Genomic DNA, 17,844 nt, shown 5'->3' on the forward strand with positions numbered 1-17,844 from the left:
GCAGGAGAGAGGCGTGGGGCAGCTTGCTTCTCCTCAGAGCTTCCAGAAGGAACCTGCTCGATTGACATCTTGATTCTGAGAAAATAAATTTCTGTGGCTTTAAGCTATCCAACTTGTAGTAGTTCCTTACGGCAGACATTGGCAGCCAACACAGATAGTTTACAGTTCCAAGACTGATTTTCAGTAAAAGAAGGGTCTCATATGGGACTCTCAGAGCCACTCTGTCTGCTTTTCAGACTGCTGTTCCTGGGGGGTGGGGTGGGCTGGGATGGGCATAAAAGACAGAAAAGTGTACTTGAACAACAATTAAATAAATTTTTTTAAAAAACTGCTGCTCAGAGTCACTCTTCTTGAGAACTGGCTGCCAGTATCGATCTGTAAGAAGTGTCCCCTCCCGTGTGACAGAGGGCAGGACCCACTGCAGCCTTTTCCCCGTGTGTATGTCGGAGGGAGGATAGGAAATTTGGCACCCTACTTCTGCATATGGTGCTCCCCGTTCTAGAAGTTTGCTCACGGGATAGGATAGTTTGTTTCAGTTCCAGTTAGGGTGGTATTTTGACTTGAATACAACTGTGTTGGGGAAATTTTAGCGACTGCAACAACCAACCACAGCATTGTTACACATAAGTTTCTCTTGTTCTCGTGGTCAAGCCAGGCAGCTCTTTTCCAAGTGACTCAGGAACCTGGGCTCCTTCTCGCTGTGGCTTCCCACCCCCTTGTGCATCCTCAGAGAGTTCGCCTGGACCGTCTGCATCCAGCTGGTCAGTGGCGGAGGAGCACGTGTGGTGTGGGCGTGTGGAAGTGGCATATATATCTCTGCCCACATTTGATTGGCCAGAACCAGTGGCCCGGCTCCAGCTGAGTTCCAAGAGAGGATGAGAAATGTACTGTGTGTGTCCGGGAAGGAGAGGTGGGGTGAACATGCCCCTCTCTACCAAAATAGCATGTATAGTACATGCCGTTAAAGGCAGAGGAGCATTTTGGTGCATTCGTATGAAAAAATCACTTCGATATGTTTTGTAGTCATGAGGCTCTTTGTTTTATTATTTGGGGTGGAGGATTCGGGTGTTTTGGTGTGTGTCCTAGGCCATTCCTCTCAAGCTTCCCTGTGTTGTTCTGAGCGCTGACATTTGGGAATTTGTGGCCCTCCTGAAATTAAAGCTTTACTTTGATAATTTAGGATTGGAAAGTATGATATGGGATCATGTTCTATCACAATACAACAAATTGCTTGTATAAAGCACAGTGAAAATGAGGGGCTGGCTTTAAATTCTTGATACAAGGTTCCGCAGTACCTGGAAATTCAGGTTTCTCGGGTATTTGTGTTCTTGTCACTTAATTCACAGTCTGAAGACAGAGCAAATACTCTTTTTCTGTTGTCAGCAAGTTTTGGAGACATATTTTGATCTCTAATTTTCAGGGATACTAAGAATGATAAATGGACGTTATTTTTGTTGTGAATGCAAGCTCTGTTTATCCTCCTTTCAGATTCTTCCTGGTGGGGTCCCTGTCACCCATTCGTTCTTTCGTTATGTCACTGCATGTGTGAGCACACGTATATGGGGGGGCAGAAGGGGGGTTTGCAGTTGTGCGTATGTGAAAAAGGGGTTACTGTGCTCTTTACATGTATGGTTCCCATGTTAGCTGTAAACCTACATATGTATGAATTGTACTCCTAATACACTTTATGATGAACATAGGGACAGGCTATTTGTTTCAAAGCTGTATACATACTATAATTAAATCACCTGAATGACTTTTATTTGTCCTTTGAAAATATCCCCTCTCCTTTTCTTAACAACAAACAAAAAGTGTTCCTTTATATTTCTGTAAGGGAAGCTTGAAATACTTGGCTGATAATCTTAGACAGGTGTTTTTCTTAGTAATATAAACTTAAAGTGGTTAGAGGCTAGAAAATTGGTTTTGAGCCACACATTTTCCTCTTTTACTCTATCTTTTTTCTAGACACGTACTTGTAGATTGTACGGTTTTAATAATCTAATGTTGAGCAGTGGCTGTTTTCCTTGGCCCAGACACTGGCGTGCATTTGCTTCTGTGGCAGGTACTGTTGAGCACTGAGTCTAGTGCAGATGCTGTGCTTGGCCTTGGACCTGCATCTTGGAAAGGGCCACACCTGGTGGAGCCTCCTGTGGAATCTGTAAGCAAGGGGGTGGGGTTTGCTGGAGGAGTTCTGGAGCCCAGGAAGAAGAGTTTGGGGTGCCGGAACCCTCTGAAGATAAGACTTATTTGTGAATGAATGATTTGGTCACCAAGGACTTAAGTCGGTATCCTAGATCTGAAAGACTGATTAAATATTTTATGATAGCAAGCACTGTAAAATCCACGGTAGTCAGTAATTGCTGTTTTTATTGGGCTTGTTTGGAAATATTTTTTTTAATCCATTGCTAAGCGCTTTGCTACTGCTGGTAGTTACAGTCACTGACTAAGGGCGGAGTGCCCCTCTCCCTCTGACCTGTCCCCTTCTGTGAAAGCTGTTCTTCTTTTTTGCCGGGGTGGGGGGTGGGGGCTGGGTAGTTGGACAGCTGGGAGCAGAAAGGAAAAACTGTAGAATGCCAGATGAAATTAGAATGCTATTTGTACACAAACATTTTCACCAGAAAAATTATAGGGTTTTTTCCCCTGTATTTTCTTTTAATCATTTTTTAAAAAGTAGTGGCTTCACCTGTCTTACTCAGATGAGCTGCTGGTATCAACAGTGTGGAACCTGTTTGCATTGTGGGTCATGGATGGGGTTCATTTTTATTACTAATATAGCTTATTGTGCTTTCCTGTTGCCCTTTCACATGTTCTTAGGATGCCTGGAAAGGTTGCTCATTCCTCTGGAGAAAATACTCAGTAGCGGAAGCATGCTTATTTTGGCTTACTCTAACTAACAACCGGTTTAGAACCGCTGGCCAGAAAGAACTGGCAACATAAAGAGCGGACGGGAGTTGTTAAGGCTGTGCACTGTGGTTTAGCGATCCGCAGCACGGGACTTCGGAAACAGCGGCAGTACTCGGGAGGGGCGGGTGATCGAATGATAGCCTGTGGAGTATTTTCCAACTCTTTAAGCTGTGAAGACTGACAGTTTAAAAATGTGTCTGGTAATAATTGGGGTAGGTTAAAACAGAATATAAAGTGGTGTGCATGGTGTGTAGTATATAAATGAATTTTAATTTTGAAAAATGGAAAAAATTCACCACACTGTTAATAATACTACCAAGAAAGTAGGATTAGGGTTATTTTGTTATTTTTTTACTCCCTTTCCCTTTGTCTTTGAATAGTGGGGCTGTATTTAAAATAAGAATTAAAATAATTTAAGTGGGGATTGGATTTTGTGTGTGCTTCTGAGGGTTAAAATGAAGGCCCTGAAGTTTCCTATAGGTGACTCATAGGGATGGGCTAATGATGGGAGGGTTTGTAATTGTTTTAGAGATTCATCATAAGTTGAGGGACAGCCACCTGTTGGGAATGTGAGTTGTAGACATTTCTGAGGTGATGGTTATAGAAGATGGTCCTTAAGGTCAACGTTAGAAACTTGAATCAACACTTGGCATCTTTGATAGAATCAGCCTCAAGTGGAGTAGGGCTTTCAACTGAACATCACCTCATGCAGTGGAGATGAGTCAGAAACAACATTTGTAGGAAATTGTTTCCCTCTCGAAATCTTTGGTCTTGTTTTGTAAAAGTCACGTTTAAACGTTACCAGTAGGTATTATAAAGAGGAAGGTAAACTCTAACCCTATGTTAAAGAGAGAACTACTGTGGATGAGCATTTTGAATCAGATTGTGTCCGAAGTGACTGTGTAGACGTTGCAACCTCAAGTCATCTTGGCTGACGTGATCTTCTTCACAGCAAAGGAAAATGAAATGCAGTGTGTTTTTTTTTTTTTTAACTGTGCCATAGGAGAGAGAAATAGGGGTGTGGATTATCCAAAAGTCATTCATGCTGGCCTTTAGAATTTTTATTTTGCTGTTTACTTATGAGTGTGTGTGTCCCTGGCTGGAACATCACAACACTCCTTCTAAAAGTATCTCACGGTGAAAACTTGTCTCATCTGTGGCTTTGGGGCTGTTTAGCTCCATCCTCCTGATTTCCACACCCACAGCGGTGGGCATCACCTCTGACACAAGTCACAGTTTTTATCTAAAAGAGACCGTGCGTACGTTATGTTGAGAGCAGTTAGCGTACGTGGGGGCATATGGGACCTTAGGCATTCTCAGACCTAAGAGTTAGTCACTCTTGAAGCCTGCAGCCCAGTGTCATTATTTCAGCGAAATTCAGCTGTTACCTGGTGTTTTATGCTTTAATGCATGTCCTTGTGACATTGTTCTTTGTGGAGAAGTACACAAAATAAAGCCAGCTAGGAAAGCAGGTTATGAGAATCCTGAGGTCTGCCAAAGTGACGGTTTTTAGCTAGAAAACAGAAGTTGTAGGTGGTTGAAGAATGTTGAATATGGCAGAAGTTTAACAAACCTGTATGGATCTGAAGAAGTCTACCATCCATTATAACGGAGATGACAACAAAAAGTTAATAAAACTGTTGCAGTGATTTTTCTGGCCAAGAAAAAATTTGCTCATGAAATGAGAAAGAAAATGCAAGAGAATGTTGAACGGCTCCTAAAGTGTGGTCTGAAGTTGTGCACAGGAGAAATGAGACTGACATTTGTGGGATGTAACAGATGGTGGAGACAGTGTACTGACAAGTGAAGGCTGATTTGATGACATTTGTCAAGTGTGTTTTTTTCCCTAAATATGAAGTTAATAAGTGATGCCACGCCAGCTAACTATATATTGCTCCTGGAACTGACTTGAAGGAGCTCGTAAAGCAGGGGTGGGTTATGGTGTTCATGAATGCAAAATTATAATGAAACCCACATTAAAAATATAATTTCTCCAAATACACACCCCAGGAAGAGCTGTGACCAACACATATTCAGATAACTACGAATGTGTTTCCATGATGTAATGGGGGGAACTTTAAAGATGCCTGAGAAATAAATCTAGTTCCTCATCAGGACAGGAGATAAGGGAAGGGAAAAAAAGTTAGCACCAACTTGCTTTCGGGTTCATTTCCAGTTGCCTCTTTCATCTTCTCCCCAACTTGATTCACTTGCTTCTTTGGTCAAGGTTAATCATCCAAATACTGATGGTCCATCAGGTCAAAAAGATGTTGTCAATCTAATACTGGAACTCAGAGGGTCTCAAGTTCTGGTCCTCAGACCTGCAGCCTAAGCAGAATCTATGGGGCTCCACCCCAGAGATTTACTGATTCCCGGGGATTACTGAATCAGAAACTGTGGTTGGGGGAGTACTGCAGTCTGGTTTTAGCAAGCCTCCCAGGTGGTTTTCGTACTGCTAAAGTTGAGGCCACCTGCTTGTCTTTATTCAGCATTTTCTTTAAACATTTTAATTTATTATGGTTTGCTACATATTAACGCACAATGTCCAGTCATGGTTATTATCTTCATTACTGTGATTTTTCAGATTTGTTAAGTTCATGGCTAATTTTACTGTAGTTTATATTAGTTACATTAGCAATATTTTTATTGCTAAAATTGTTAGCAATAGTATATTGTTTTGGTTGATTCTTTTTTTTCCTTTTAAATTACTATGGCCTTGTGTTTAAAAATCTGAAAGAGCACAAAGGGGTAACTCACATTTTCCAGGCTTTGTTTTAATGAATATCATAAGGGAAATTATAAGCTGGAGTGGTATGTATTAAAAAATTTAGAGATTAGAGACAGGTTCAAGGAGGGCATGGCGTTTCTCGGGCATAAGCGTCTACAGTAATTCGAGGGATATAAATAAACCAAGTCAAATTGAGTAGCTGTCACTAAGAAGCAAGATTTACCGGGCAGCTGACTGCATATTTTTTGATCTGATGCATAAACTAACCCTTCCCAAATCTATTTCACAGCTGGCTGTCATTTCCATTAGCTAAAAGCAACTAGTCCTAAATCTGTTGCGAAGCTCCTGCCAGCATGCTTGCTGAGCTCCGTCAGCCTTCAGCTCTGAGACGAAATTCCTAGGTGCCAGTTCAGTGCCCAGGTCGGTAGACCTTGTCATGGGGTGCATTTAAATCCTCCTGCCAGCTCTTGAAACAACCCTCGGCAAGTAATTTAATTCGGTCTTTCTGTCACTGGAGGTAGTCAGGAAGGATTTAAGGGTTTATATGCAATAAGAAGCACGCTTTAGAGTTTTCAGCCTGAGCTGAAAAGGTGGAAGAGGTGAGGTGAGAATTGAGTGTTTTTACTCGGTCCCGGCAATTTTCAGCTCCAGGGACGTGGTAAATTCTGTCGTGAACATCTATGTAGTTATCAAATTTTTCTTGGTTTTTGGTGCCATATCATCGTGAATGTTTTCATTCTCTACCGATTTGGAAGTTTTGATTGTTTAATGTGCGGTTCTTATTCTTGTTTTTGACTGTTTCTGACTACAGTAGACTTTCACTGGTTTGTACAAAGCCCTGCAAAGACTTTCACAGGTTATTTTAGGGAAATGTTGGTTAGTAACGTTTTTTTACTATGTTCTGGTAAATACAACTAAGTGAAGCCAGCACATAAAGTTGTATTAGTTATTGTGCCAAAACTTAGTGGCTCAAAACACCACCCGTTTATTATCTTACAGTTTAAGTCAGGAATTCAGGAGTGGCTTAGCTGGGCAGTTCTGGCTGGTGACGGTCATGAAGTCCTAGGGGCCAGGTTCCCTGGGCTTGGCAAGGGCTGGAGGATCTGCGTCATGTCGGGCTCCTTCACGTGGCCGCTGACAGAGGGCTTGGCTCCTCGCTGGCCCTTCACAGTAAGATTCGGCTCCACCTCGTTGGCCTTTTCATAGGGTCCCCGGAATGCCCTGCTCTCATGGCAGCTGGCATCCCTAGAGGAAGTGATCCTAGACAGAGCAAGGAGGAAGCTGTGTGCCCTGATCCACCTGCTCCCTGTCTGCCACATTCTGTGTGTGCGAGGCAGGTGGAGTCAGGCTCCACCTTTTGCAGGGAAGAGTTTAAAGGAATTGGTGAACCTATTTTTAAACTACTGCAATGATAGACACTAGATATATTTAGCAAAGACATAATTGGCAGCAACCAAATTTGTACTTATTTCTGTGGGTTTTTTTCCAGTGGTCTTCTAGTTAAAACAGGTGTTTCTGCTACTATATATATGTTCCTTAAAATTCTGGAAAGGGTTTGTGCGAAAGTGGAGTTGGGATAGGGCAGAACTCTCGCTCTGTGCGTCTTTATACCCGAAGTAGTACGAACAAAAATAGTCATGGGTGTCTCAGGGGAGAGCTTGGAGAGCCCACCAGGCAGCAGTGTGGTGTGGCCAGAAGTCCAGTTGCCCTAGAGCATATTAAAAATGCCCAATGAAAGAGGAGGGCAGATGTAGGCTTCAGGGCATCGAGACAGAGCATTTACTGTGAGCTTTTCCCTTTGTTTTGGAAAATCATAATTCTACTCCCATTAGTCTGGTTCCCCTTACCCCGAGTGAGTCCTTGTGAACCAACACAGTATGCATATGATATTAACATTGTTCCTCGCTATAGAGTCGCATATGAGCTAGTTGGTATTAGTACATCGTAGCAGAACAGACTGTAGTCTCCTTTATATAAGCACTTCTAATTGTGTTTATTCATTTATGTAGTAATATTTTCTGCTGATAGATAAGGCAGAAGTGGAGTTCAGTTTAGAAAGCTCATGGTCAAAATTCTAAGTTAGTATATCCAAATTAGTGATTTTTTTTTACTATAATCTTCGTCCCTCTCTAAAAGGTGAAATTCTCTCATCTCATCTTGTGGAATGATAGTTAAGTGTAGACATTAAGCCACAGAAGAGAAGAAAGGAGAAGAGAAGAAAAAAAAATGAGCAAAATCCTAGGCTCTTAATTGAGAAGATGGAGGAATTTGTCTGAGCCTCACAATGAACGCTGTTCTTTGATCAGCCCCCCGTTTACAAAGGGCTTGTCATAACAGGTTGCTGGGTTGCACCCCAGAGATGCGAGTCAGCGGCGTTAGGGTGGGGGCCCGAGAACGTGCATTTCTAATAAGTTTGCAGGTGACTCTGGTTCTGCTGGCCTTAGACAACAGTTTTAGAACCAGTGTGTCAAGCACTTGTCAGAGTCATCTGCCCTCCTCCTTCCTGAGTCAAGAAGATTCCTTTATTTAAAATTCTCAGTCAGGATTTTTCCATCAGAGTGGCTCAATCCAGTTACCTTAGTTCTGTCTATTAAGGATGAAGTTCTCATACTTGTGACAGGGTAATGAAATATATGGACCGTGCATTATTATTCTATTTTTGTTTTTTGAAAGATAATATACCGACACTCAACCAGAAGTGAATTAATTGTTCAGAAGCCCAAATGACTTGGATTAGTAATTATAAATATGGAAGTCAAGAGGGAGCTCTGAGCACAAAGAAAGACTTACCACCAAGTTCTGTCCTTCACACTGAAAGCGGGTGGAGTGCTGCTTTGGGCTTATTGTTTCTGGAAGGAATGTACTTAAGGCAGCAAAGTAGAAGCTGCTTACATCTCACTGGCTTCAGTCACTGGAAAAGAAGAAAAGAACTCTGCCGATACTGTAGTTTGGAGCTGCTTTTGGGCAAGGGTATTTAGCTCTTCCAGTCCACTGGTCCCATGGGCTTCTCCAAATTTCTGAATGTAGTAATATGTTGATATCCAGCACTTGAAAGGAAAAAAAAATAATAGAAGAGAAGGTATGGAAACTGAGTCAAATGAAAAAGAATGCCACCTTGTCCCAGCCGAGATGGAGTAATAGGGACTGCCTATGCTCTCTCACTGGAAACTGCTAAAATCGGATGAAGTATGTGAAACAGCTTGGTGCTGGGGAGCAAAGAGCTGCTCGGAGAGACGGGTCCTGGAGGTGTGCAGGGGGTCGTCGTGGGCCTGCAGCTGAGTTCTGATCAGTGCGCATGTGTGTGTGAGGACGCTGCCCAGGGCCGAGGGAGGAAAACCACAGAGCAGGAGCAGAGGGGGCAGACCTTGACGCTTGCTCAGGGCCAGGTACAGTTCATGGTCCTACCAGCCACAGCAGGAAGTCTTATGATTTAAAGGCTGTCAGAGCGCTCAGCAGGGGACTGCTTGGTAATATTGCCACTAGTGCTCGGCTTCAGGCTGCTCTGGTCTTACATGACCAGTCTTAGAAAGCAGACCTCCTAGGAGCTGAGCCGTTTCCAACTAACTTCACTGTGTCCCAGAACCAAATGCCATAATATTTATAGAAATACAAAAATAGCCAGCACTCTACAAGATAAAAATCACAATGGCTGGCATCCAGCAAGAATCACCAGGTGTGCAAAGGCAGGAAACTGTGACCTACAGTGAGGTAAAAACTCAGTGAAATGACAGAGACACAGAAATGATGCCAATGATGGGATTGGTCGACAGGGGCATTTAACGGCAATGATAGTTACGTTGCAGTGTGTGTGTGTGTGTGTGTGTGTGTGTGTGTAAGTGTATGTGTGTCACACACATACACCCCAGCTGAACTTCTAGAGATGAGAAGTACACTGGGTGGAATTAACAGTAGATTCCACACTGCAAACTCACTAACTCGGGTCCACTGCACGAATGGCAGATCGGTGAACCCGAAATGACAAGATAGCAGAGTTTGTGGACTAAGGCTAAAGCAGTGCGTGGAAGGAAGTTTGTATGGCACTTTGATGCCTGCAGTGGCAAAAAAGAAAACCCTCAAATTGGTGGCCTCAGTTTACACCTTAAGAAAGAAAAAAATACGTGTAAATTAATCCAAAGATCAGGAAAAGGAGCAATAAAGATAACAGAAGTAAATGAAACCCTGAACAGAAAAACAATAGAGAATGAAACCAAAAGCTGGTCCTTTGAGAAGTTTAATAAAATTGGTGGTCCTTCAACCAGACTCACCAAGAAAAGTTGGAAGAATCAAATGACCAAGATCAGGAATGATAGATGTGACATCACTATAGATTCTACAGATGTTAAAAGGATAGTAAGGAAACAGTGGAAACAAGTTTATGCCAGCTGTATGACATTTACATGAAGTAGACAAACTTCTTGAAAGTTAAACTACCAAAGCTTACTCAAGAAGAAATAGGAATGGAATAGCCCTAACTATAGTGAAGGAATTGGAATTATAGTTTCAAACCTCTCTCTCCTCCTCCTCCCTCTCACACACACACATACAACCCCAGAAGATAAGACTCCAGGTCCAGATGGCTTTACTGATGCATTCTAGCAAATGTTTAGGAAAGAAATAATACCAATTGTATCCAAACTCTTTCAGAAAAGTAGAGAGGAAGGAATATTTTAACTCAGTGTGTGAGGCCAACATGACTGATTATAAAGATTCAGTAATCAAGATAGTGTGATACTCGTTGAAGATAGACAAATAGATGAGTGGAACAGAAATAATCACAAAACTGACCCATCCAACTCTGATCAGTGGAGTGTTAGTACAGGGGACAAAGCACTCCGGTCGTTAAGGGAAAGGCGGGCTGAATCTGCAGTGAGATCCCACCGGGCGTGCTCTGGAACAGCCGGGACTCTCCTGACCCGGTGATGGGGACGCAGAACGGTCCAACCCCACCCTTCCCGTCTGCGTGTTGGCCCAAGAGAAATAAAGGTATATGCTCGTGTAAGAACTCCTACACCAATGTTCTGGGTCCACATGGGCAAAAAAATAAAAAGGAAACATCCAAACATCCACCTGCAGCTGGGCAGCTAAACGGGCATATTCACACAGTGGAATACTGCTCAGCAGTGAAAAGCAAGGGCCTCCCGGCACACGGAGCAATGCGGACAAAAAGTGGCTGAAAGCAGATCAGCAGATGCCGGAGCATGGGAGGCCCTGGGTGGGGTGGAGGGAGCGGTCACATGGGCACAAGGACACTGCTACAGTGACCAGTGCGCTCGTTTTCCAGCAGCGGTTTTATGGGTGTGTGTATGTTTGACCTTATCAAGTTGCCGCCTGCCAACTGAGTAAGAAAGGAGAGTGTATGTTTTAAATCACCTGATGTTGTCAGCTCTCGATCTCAGGTTTGACATACTTGCTTTTGTTGTCTGTCTTTTCTCCTGGATCACGTAAGAAATGTCTTAAGCCCGTAGGGAGTTAGAGTAACATTTCAAAAGTGAAAGTTACACCTGAACTGACTGACTTTGACAGTGGCAGGCTGTGGTCACTTTGGTGTTGTCAATGTTTATTAGAGTAGAGGACAATTGGAATTCCTCTGAGTTGAGAAGTTTGAGAATTGGCAGGGAGAGCTCACATAACTCCTCGCGTCCTGGAATGAGGAAGTCTGCTGCATAGGAGGGTGCACCTGGGTGATTGCCCAGGTGTGCATTGCTCATTCACCTCCATGTTCCCCAGATCCCAGCTGGTGCACCCTGAGCCTCAGAGCGCTGTGGGTGTGTCTGATTTGGAACACGCAGGGAGACGGCAGACAACAAGGATGTTGAAATTCAGTTAGAACAAAACAAGAGTGATTTATCTGGTTCAGACTGGGATGTTTAGGGCTTTCCAAGGACAGACTGATCTTACCATTAGTCTCCAGGACTATTCAGGCCCCTGGGAGTTTGTCTGACTGCGGCATGAAAAGCCTGCCTCTGTTGGCGTCTCTCTACTGTTCTCCACCCCTTCCAACCTTAGCCCACTCCGTCTGGGGGTTTGCTCTTGGGCTTTCTCTAGGGTTTTTGTGGAGTGGCAGGATTGAAGGACTATTCCTTATGTGTCCCTGTTGTCTTTTGCTTCAGTCTCTGATTACTTATAATTGTGACAGGTTGATAAATATGACAGTTTAACAAACAAGATCCCTGAAGCTGCTCTCTGATATGGGTGAATAAAAATGCCTGGTTTTTTTTGCATACGTTAGTCTGTATGTCAGTGTGTGTCCATATTTAGATCAGATCCCTTGTTGCAGAATGTTGGCCACGGAAATTGGGTTTTGGCAATCTGTGTGCCCATTGTCTATTGTTTTTGGTCTTGCTGTTACTTCCATTTTTCCTTGGAGTCTTCTCTCCCGCTTCGTCCTTGCAGGAAAAGACTGTCGTGCAGAAAGGAGTTCTCAGACTGGGAGCCTGGGCAGCTTCCTCTCTGGGTGTAAATGGGACAAGTCAGTGACTGTGGTCTGGGCCTGCGCTGGCAGCCTTGGGCGAGTCGCATTTATTTTGAAGTCTCCTGGGCTTCCTGCTGCCTTGTGGAAGGGAGCATTAGCGTTTGCTGGCGCCCCCGGTCCACTGGAGTGCTAGCTGTGCAGTTGGTTGTTGCTGGGTGCCAGGTTCAAGGAGGTGGCTCAGTCCCACTTCATTCTGACCCAGCCCCAGCAAAAGTATGTAGTGTGCAGTGCTCATTATATAAGAATTTCTGATGTACAGAGGAAGAAGCAGCTAAATCCAAACCTGCTGGTTTTGTTACTTGTGAACATTTCTGCCCAGAGGTCTGTGATGGGCAGGTTCACTCTCTGGATCTTCTTGAGATCTATTTTTGGTGCTGCTGTCCTTCCTGCTTCTTTCTCTAGTAGCTGTGAGACATTTACCCAAAATGCTTGGTATTTATGTTCACTTCAGTATTCATAAGAATATAATTTCTTTCGAATCTGTTTCTTCTGCTAGCCCTTGGCAACTAGGCAAACCTCCACATAAACCTAACATTTCTGGCGTGGCTCCTATTTGCAGACACGCATCCCTCACTCATTTCTGAGCATGGGCCTCAGGACTCTTTGATGGTGTGTGTTCATTGTCCAGAACTGGGAAGTATGTTTCTCCTTGTTGACATAATTTCGTCACATGGTAATCACAGTTGTTCTCCTGTTCGGTTGGTAGCCTTGTCTAATGTCATTCTGCCCAGCTCAGTTTCAGCTGGAAATGCAGACTCTTCAGGTCTTTCTCAGCTCTCTGTTTGCCCGGGCCTCAGTGGACCACTCTCTGTCTCTCCGTCCCCGCCTCGCACTGCAGGCACCACAGCACACCGCCGTTTGCAGTTGTAGAGCAATGTTTCCTTGTCAGAGAAGTCATTCATTTTAACTGTCTCCTTAATAGTAAATGCAGGGTGGGGCAGCAACAGTGGTTCAGATAGAAAATAATACAACAATAAATAACAATAATGCAAGAGTAAACCGAGTGTTTCGCGTGCGCACAGCTGTAAACCTACTTCGCCCTGCTCGCGTTGAGTGTCTGCAGAAGGAAGAACAGCGGCAGTTAATTGCAGTCACACTGATCAGTTTCAGTAAATTCTAGATCCTGCATGCCATTTTGCTGTCTCAGCCTGTAGTATTTTAACTCCAGCATTCATAAAAATCTGTAGCTATCTCTTTTTTAAAGGTAAAATTAAGTTGTGAAGGATACAGAAGAAAATAAAACCTGGGTTACAACACAGGGATTAAACATAATCTTTCCCAGGTTTTTAAGGAAAAAGCTCTTCTTCACCTGATATTAAAATACACGTGTGGCAATGTGGTGGTTCTAACCATAATTGCATTCTTTCATGTTTCAGATTCTCTCAGTTACAAATTAGATTGTTTTTCTCTAATTACTCTCTGTTGTCCAAGTAATTTATCTGGTATGCTGATGAGTAGGAAAAGGCTTATTTCTTGAAGACTAAAATGTTTGCTTGCATTTGTTCCAGGAAAGCCTCACAGCACTGGTAGCTCTGAACGGATTCAGCTCTCAGGAATGTATAATGTCCGCAAAGGCAAGATGCAGTTGCCCGTGAACCGCTGGACCAGACGCCAAGTCATTCTGTGTGGGACCTGCCTGATCGTGTCGTCTGTGAAAGACAGCTTGACGGGAAAGATGCATGTTCTGCCCCTGATTGGTGGGAAAGTAAGTTTAAAACAAACAAGGTACTAACAGGTCTCCCAGTGTCACTAAGGGGCTTTCTTTGAGCCAATACTGTAATCATGGGTGGGTGGTTTTTGGCCCATCTAAGGGTCTTATTCAGTTCCTGTTGATTCCACCAGTGGACGTTGTTGGTTGGTGGAGCGGCAGATAATAACAATGCCTGTTGGCCCACTCGGGGCCGTGGTGGCCCTCACTTCAGTGGTAATGCATCAAATGGAGCAACTGGAATTTCAGTGGGATGGTCTGGACTGCAGATGATGTCACTACTTACGAGGAGACACCTTTTGGTATCTTGAGCTTGTGTTTTGTAGTGTATGTCCATGACTTTGCGGTCATCCCAAGCAAGCATGCCCATTAAAGGTTTGACTCTCTAGCTTGAACTTTTGACCTCATTTTGCCATACGTCTGTATTTGTATTTAGGGACTGGTGGGGATAGCGTTGTTAGTTTATCACTATAGCTAATCATAATTGTCGAACCTGAAGTGTTACTCATTTTGGAGAAAACCTGTGCTCCACTTGATAGATATTTCTGACATGTACCGGCTGCTTTTCTTTGGGCATGGGAACTATTTTATTCCTATCACTTGTAAAATAAAAAAGAAGTACATTGCTTAAGAAAATGTTTTTTGCCAGATCTATTTATAAATTCCAAACATTGGTAGGGGTATCATTACTATAGTCCTGTGTATTTCCTGATTTTTAAGTGATATGATAATTCGTTAGTAAATGGAATGGTAAATTTGGTTGGAGAAATGGGGTTTTGGGAATTGGGGGCATATTAAAGAAAATTTTCTTAACCATTCCCCGCTTCCCCTACCGAATGAGCATGGGAAGGAAAGCAAAACATGGAGAATATAAGGAGAGGAGAAATAAGAAACAATCTTTTGTTAAAATGAACTTTTTGGTTGGTAAAATTTGATTTGCTCGTTCCAGGAATTAGGAATTAAGCAGGTAAGACCGGATGTGGGCAGTAGGAAATGGTACGTTGTTCCCTGACGTATACAGCAAGTTCATTCTTCATTCATAATTTTAAACTGTTTTCTCCTTATGAGTAAATAGCCCATGTCAGTTTTTATCTCCCTCAGCTCTTGTACGTTCTAGTTCTAAGAAGACTAATACTTGATCATTTTTAAAAATAAATTTTCGCCAGGCTGCAAGGTATGTTTAGATGTATTTCAGTTATCCAGTTTGAAACCATTGCTGCTCAACTTTTGTCTGAACATTGAAGAATTAGTGATATTTTGTTACTGAAGATTTTGTCCTTAGGATGGATTACTGAAAATTTAGTCAATGACATTACTCCTATAGCTCATCATTACAAATGCGTATTTAATGTTTGATGCCCTGTTAAGTCAGCAGTCTTTTCTCTCTATGATGTTAAGGATTTGCGTAGGCAAATTTAATGTAACTATTTATTAAATATCCTTTGTGGGGAAGCCACTTTGCTTGGTGTCCCAGAAATACAGGCAGGTAAGTCACCGTTCCTGCCTTTGAATAGCTCATAATTTAGTCTCCAGAATGAAGGATGGGCATAACACTATCCACTCTGAGAGAGGTACGGAACAGCAGTATGGAAAAGTAGTGGAAGGAATGCCGCGTTTTTGGGGGGGGCGGCTGGAAATTTCTGGTGAAGGAGGTAGCGTGTTTGGAGGGTGAGAGCTCTGTTGACACGTGAAGAAGGCGGCTGTAAAGATTTTTATGTTCAGAGAAGCAGAGGCTGGAAGGCAGCGGAATGCTCAGATAAGGGTGGAAGATCCCGTTGTAATTAACATTTTCATTCAGAGCTGAGACTCGTCCTGTTTCCCAGGCTTGTTATTGGATATTCTTCCACCACTGAGTGAGTGGAAAGTTAATAGCTTTCCTTCCTCACAGACAAACCTTGTAAAACCTGTTTTGCATTCTGTCTTTAAAAATAATTGAGTGTGTTGCGAAGTTAAGTCCTTTAAAAACCAGTTGACCAAGTTAGGAAAAATAACTCAGTCTTTGCAGTCTGAGTTTTCATTAATGTTTGCTTGTTCCTCATTCCATCTCATTTTCTTAAAGGGAAAACCTAGAGTAAATGGAAGAGTTTTTTTAAGGTAATTTTAAAATGTATATAAAGAAGAGCTCGTAACGGGGTGTTAGGTGAATGCGTCCTACCCTAGACACACTTGCTGGGACAAGCAGGTCCGGCCACCGCTTGAGCATGGTCATTTGTTTACATTTTCATATGTGGAATTCCAAATACGAAGTTAATAAAGCTCTCCTAACATTTAGTTGTTAAAAAATATTTGTGTAAGAGAGAAATTTTTATTCATGGTACACTTATATTTAATTTGTTCTTTGGAATTTAAATAGACTTTTTGGCACCTTATTTGATTAATAATTCATGTACTCTTTGCTGAGTAGTAAGTAATGCCTAATGAATTGAGTAACTGTTAACCTGCTACACAGTCAGGACAGACAGCAGGGTCAGCACCAGTGTTCCCTGTGCTCTCCCGACACCTGTCCCATGGCCTCCCCAGCCAGCATCCGCTGTCCTAGGGTATTGTCCATCGTTCTCTTACGTGAGTTTTATCACGTAACCGTGTCCTGCTGTTTCTGATCTGAATAAAAACGGTATCATACTTTGTGTGGTTTTCTGGGAGTGAATTGTTTCACTCAATAACATGTTTTATAATGAGAGTCTGTGTAGCTTGCTAAATGTGGATTTTATTTCTGTGTGATGTTCTACTCTATAAATCTCCTAAATTCCCATAATTTATTCAGTAATTTTCCTGTTGGTGGACATTTGGGTTGCTTCTAGTTTTTCATTATTATAAATAATGCTGCTGAAAGAGTTTTATGTTGATTTGCCTCCTAGTATGCAAACAGCTTTCCTGGAACAGTAGTTCTCTACTAGATTGCCGTGCTCGGAGGGGACATTTGGTGTTATGTGCGTGTGTTTTATCAAACGATTGAGCAGTCAGCGTGCTCTCCGCCGATGTAAGCTAAATTACACTGTAGTAACGACCCCCCACGTCCCAGTGACTCATCCTGATAGTTATTTCCCCCTCACACTACATGTCCATTATGGACTGGTGGAGACTTCTTTTGTCACGTAGCTAGCTGTACAGGGACCGAGCCTGGCAGAGGCTCTGCTCTCTTACAATTGCAGTGTTTGGAGCATGCAGCCTTCCTTGGTTGCTTAGGCAGGGGAAGAGGTAAGTGGGGGGTCATTAGCCAACTCACGTGTATTCGGCTGCAGAAGGGACACGTGCCCTTCCTGCCCGAGGCTCATCTGCCAGAACTAGTCCCACCGCTCCACCTTCATTGCAGGGGATCTGGGAAATGGAGGCGTAGGTGAGTGTGTAGTCAGTACCAGTACTTGTGCTGCAAGGAGACACTGTCGGCACCTACAGAGCAGGGGCCCTGAGAGTAAAACATCAGGGGAGGTATTAGTCCTTCCCAATACAGCTGTTCAACCCCAAATTCCTGTGGTGGCCTCCTTGAGAAACACTGCTCTTGGACACCTGTTTTAGCAGTGTGGTTAACTGGGCTGTAGGGCGGGTGCACATTTACTTGTACAAAGTGATTGCAGCTTGTTTACTATGGGGGTTGTACCATTTCTCAGTCACATCGCTGTACAAGTGCACATCTTCACCAAACTTTATTGAGGTGTAATTGACATACAGTAAAGTGTACATTTTGATAATGTTTTATAACTGTATGGTTCCAAGATTGCAATTTGATAGCTATATACAACCATTAAACCATCACTGTAATCAAGGGAGGGATTGGCCCTGGCCAGCATGGCTTAGTTGGTTGGAATGTTGTCCCATAACCGAAAGATCGCTGGTTCAATTCCCAGTCAGGGCACAGGCCCAACTTGTGGACTCCGTCCCCCGTTGGGGCGCATGCAGGGGGTGGCCAATTGGTGTTTCTGTCTTACATTGATGTTTCTCTCTCTCTCTTCCCCCTCTCTCCCCCCTCTCTCAAATGAGAATTTAAAAAAAAACCTTTAGAAAAAGATAGGGAACGTATCACCCCCAGTTTTC

At 43.1% G+C, this 17,844-nt stretch overlaps 1 protein-coding gene across 1 annotated transcript in view; it reads left to right on the forward strand.

Moving 5' to 3' along the window:
* PHLPP1 (PH domain and leucine rich repeat protein phosphatase 1) overlaps nt 1-17,844 on the forward strand; it is a 172,676-nt gene that overhangs the window by 70,542 nt on the left and 84,290 nt on the right. Inside the window, exon 2 of the mRNA XM_037035406.1 lies at nt 13,613-13,809. Within this exon, the coding sequence (XP_036891301.1) occupies nt 13,613-13,809 (197 nt within the window). The remainder of the gene's footprint in view (nt 1-13,612; nt 13,810-17,844) is intronic.

Source organism: Sturnira hondurensis, unplaced genomic scaffold, assembly GCF_014824575.4.
Source record: "Sturnira hondurensis isolate 20B ecotype Veracruz unplaced genomic scaffold, ASM1482457v3 Scaffold0001872, whole genome shotgun sequence".
NCBI lineage: Eukaryota > Metazoa > Chordata > Mammalia > Chiroptera > Phyllostomidae > Sturnira > Sturnira hondurensis.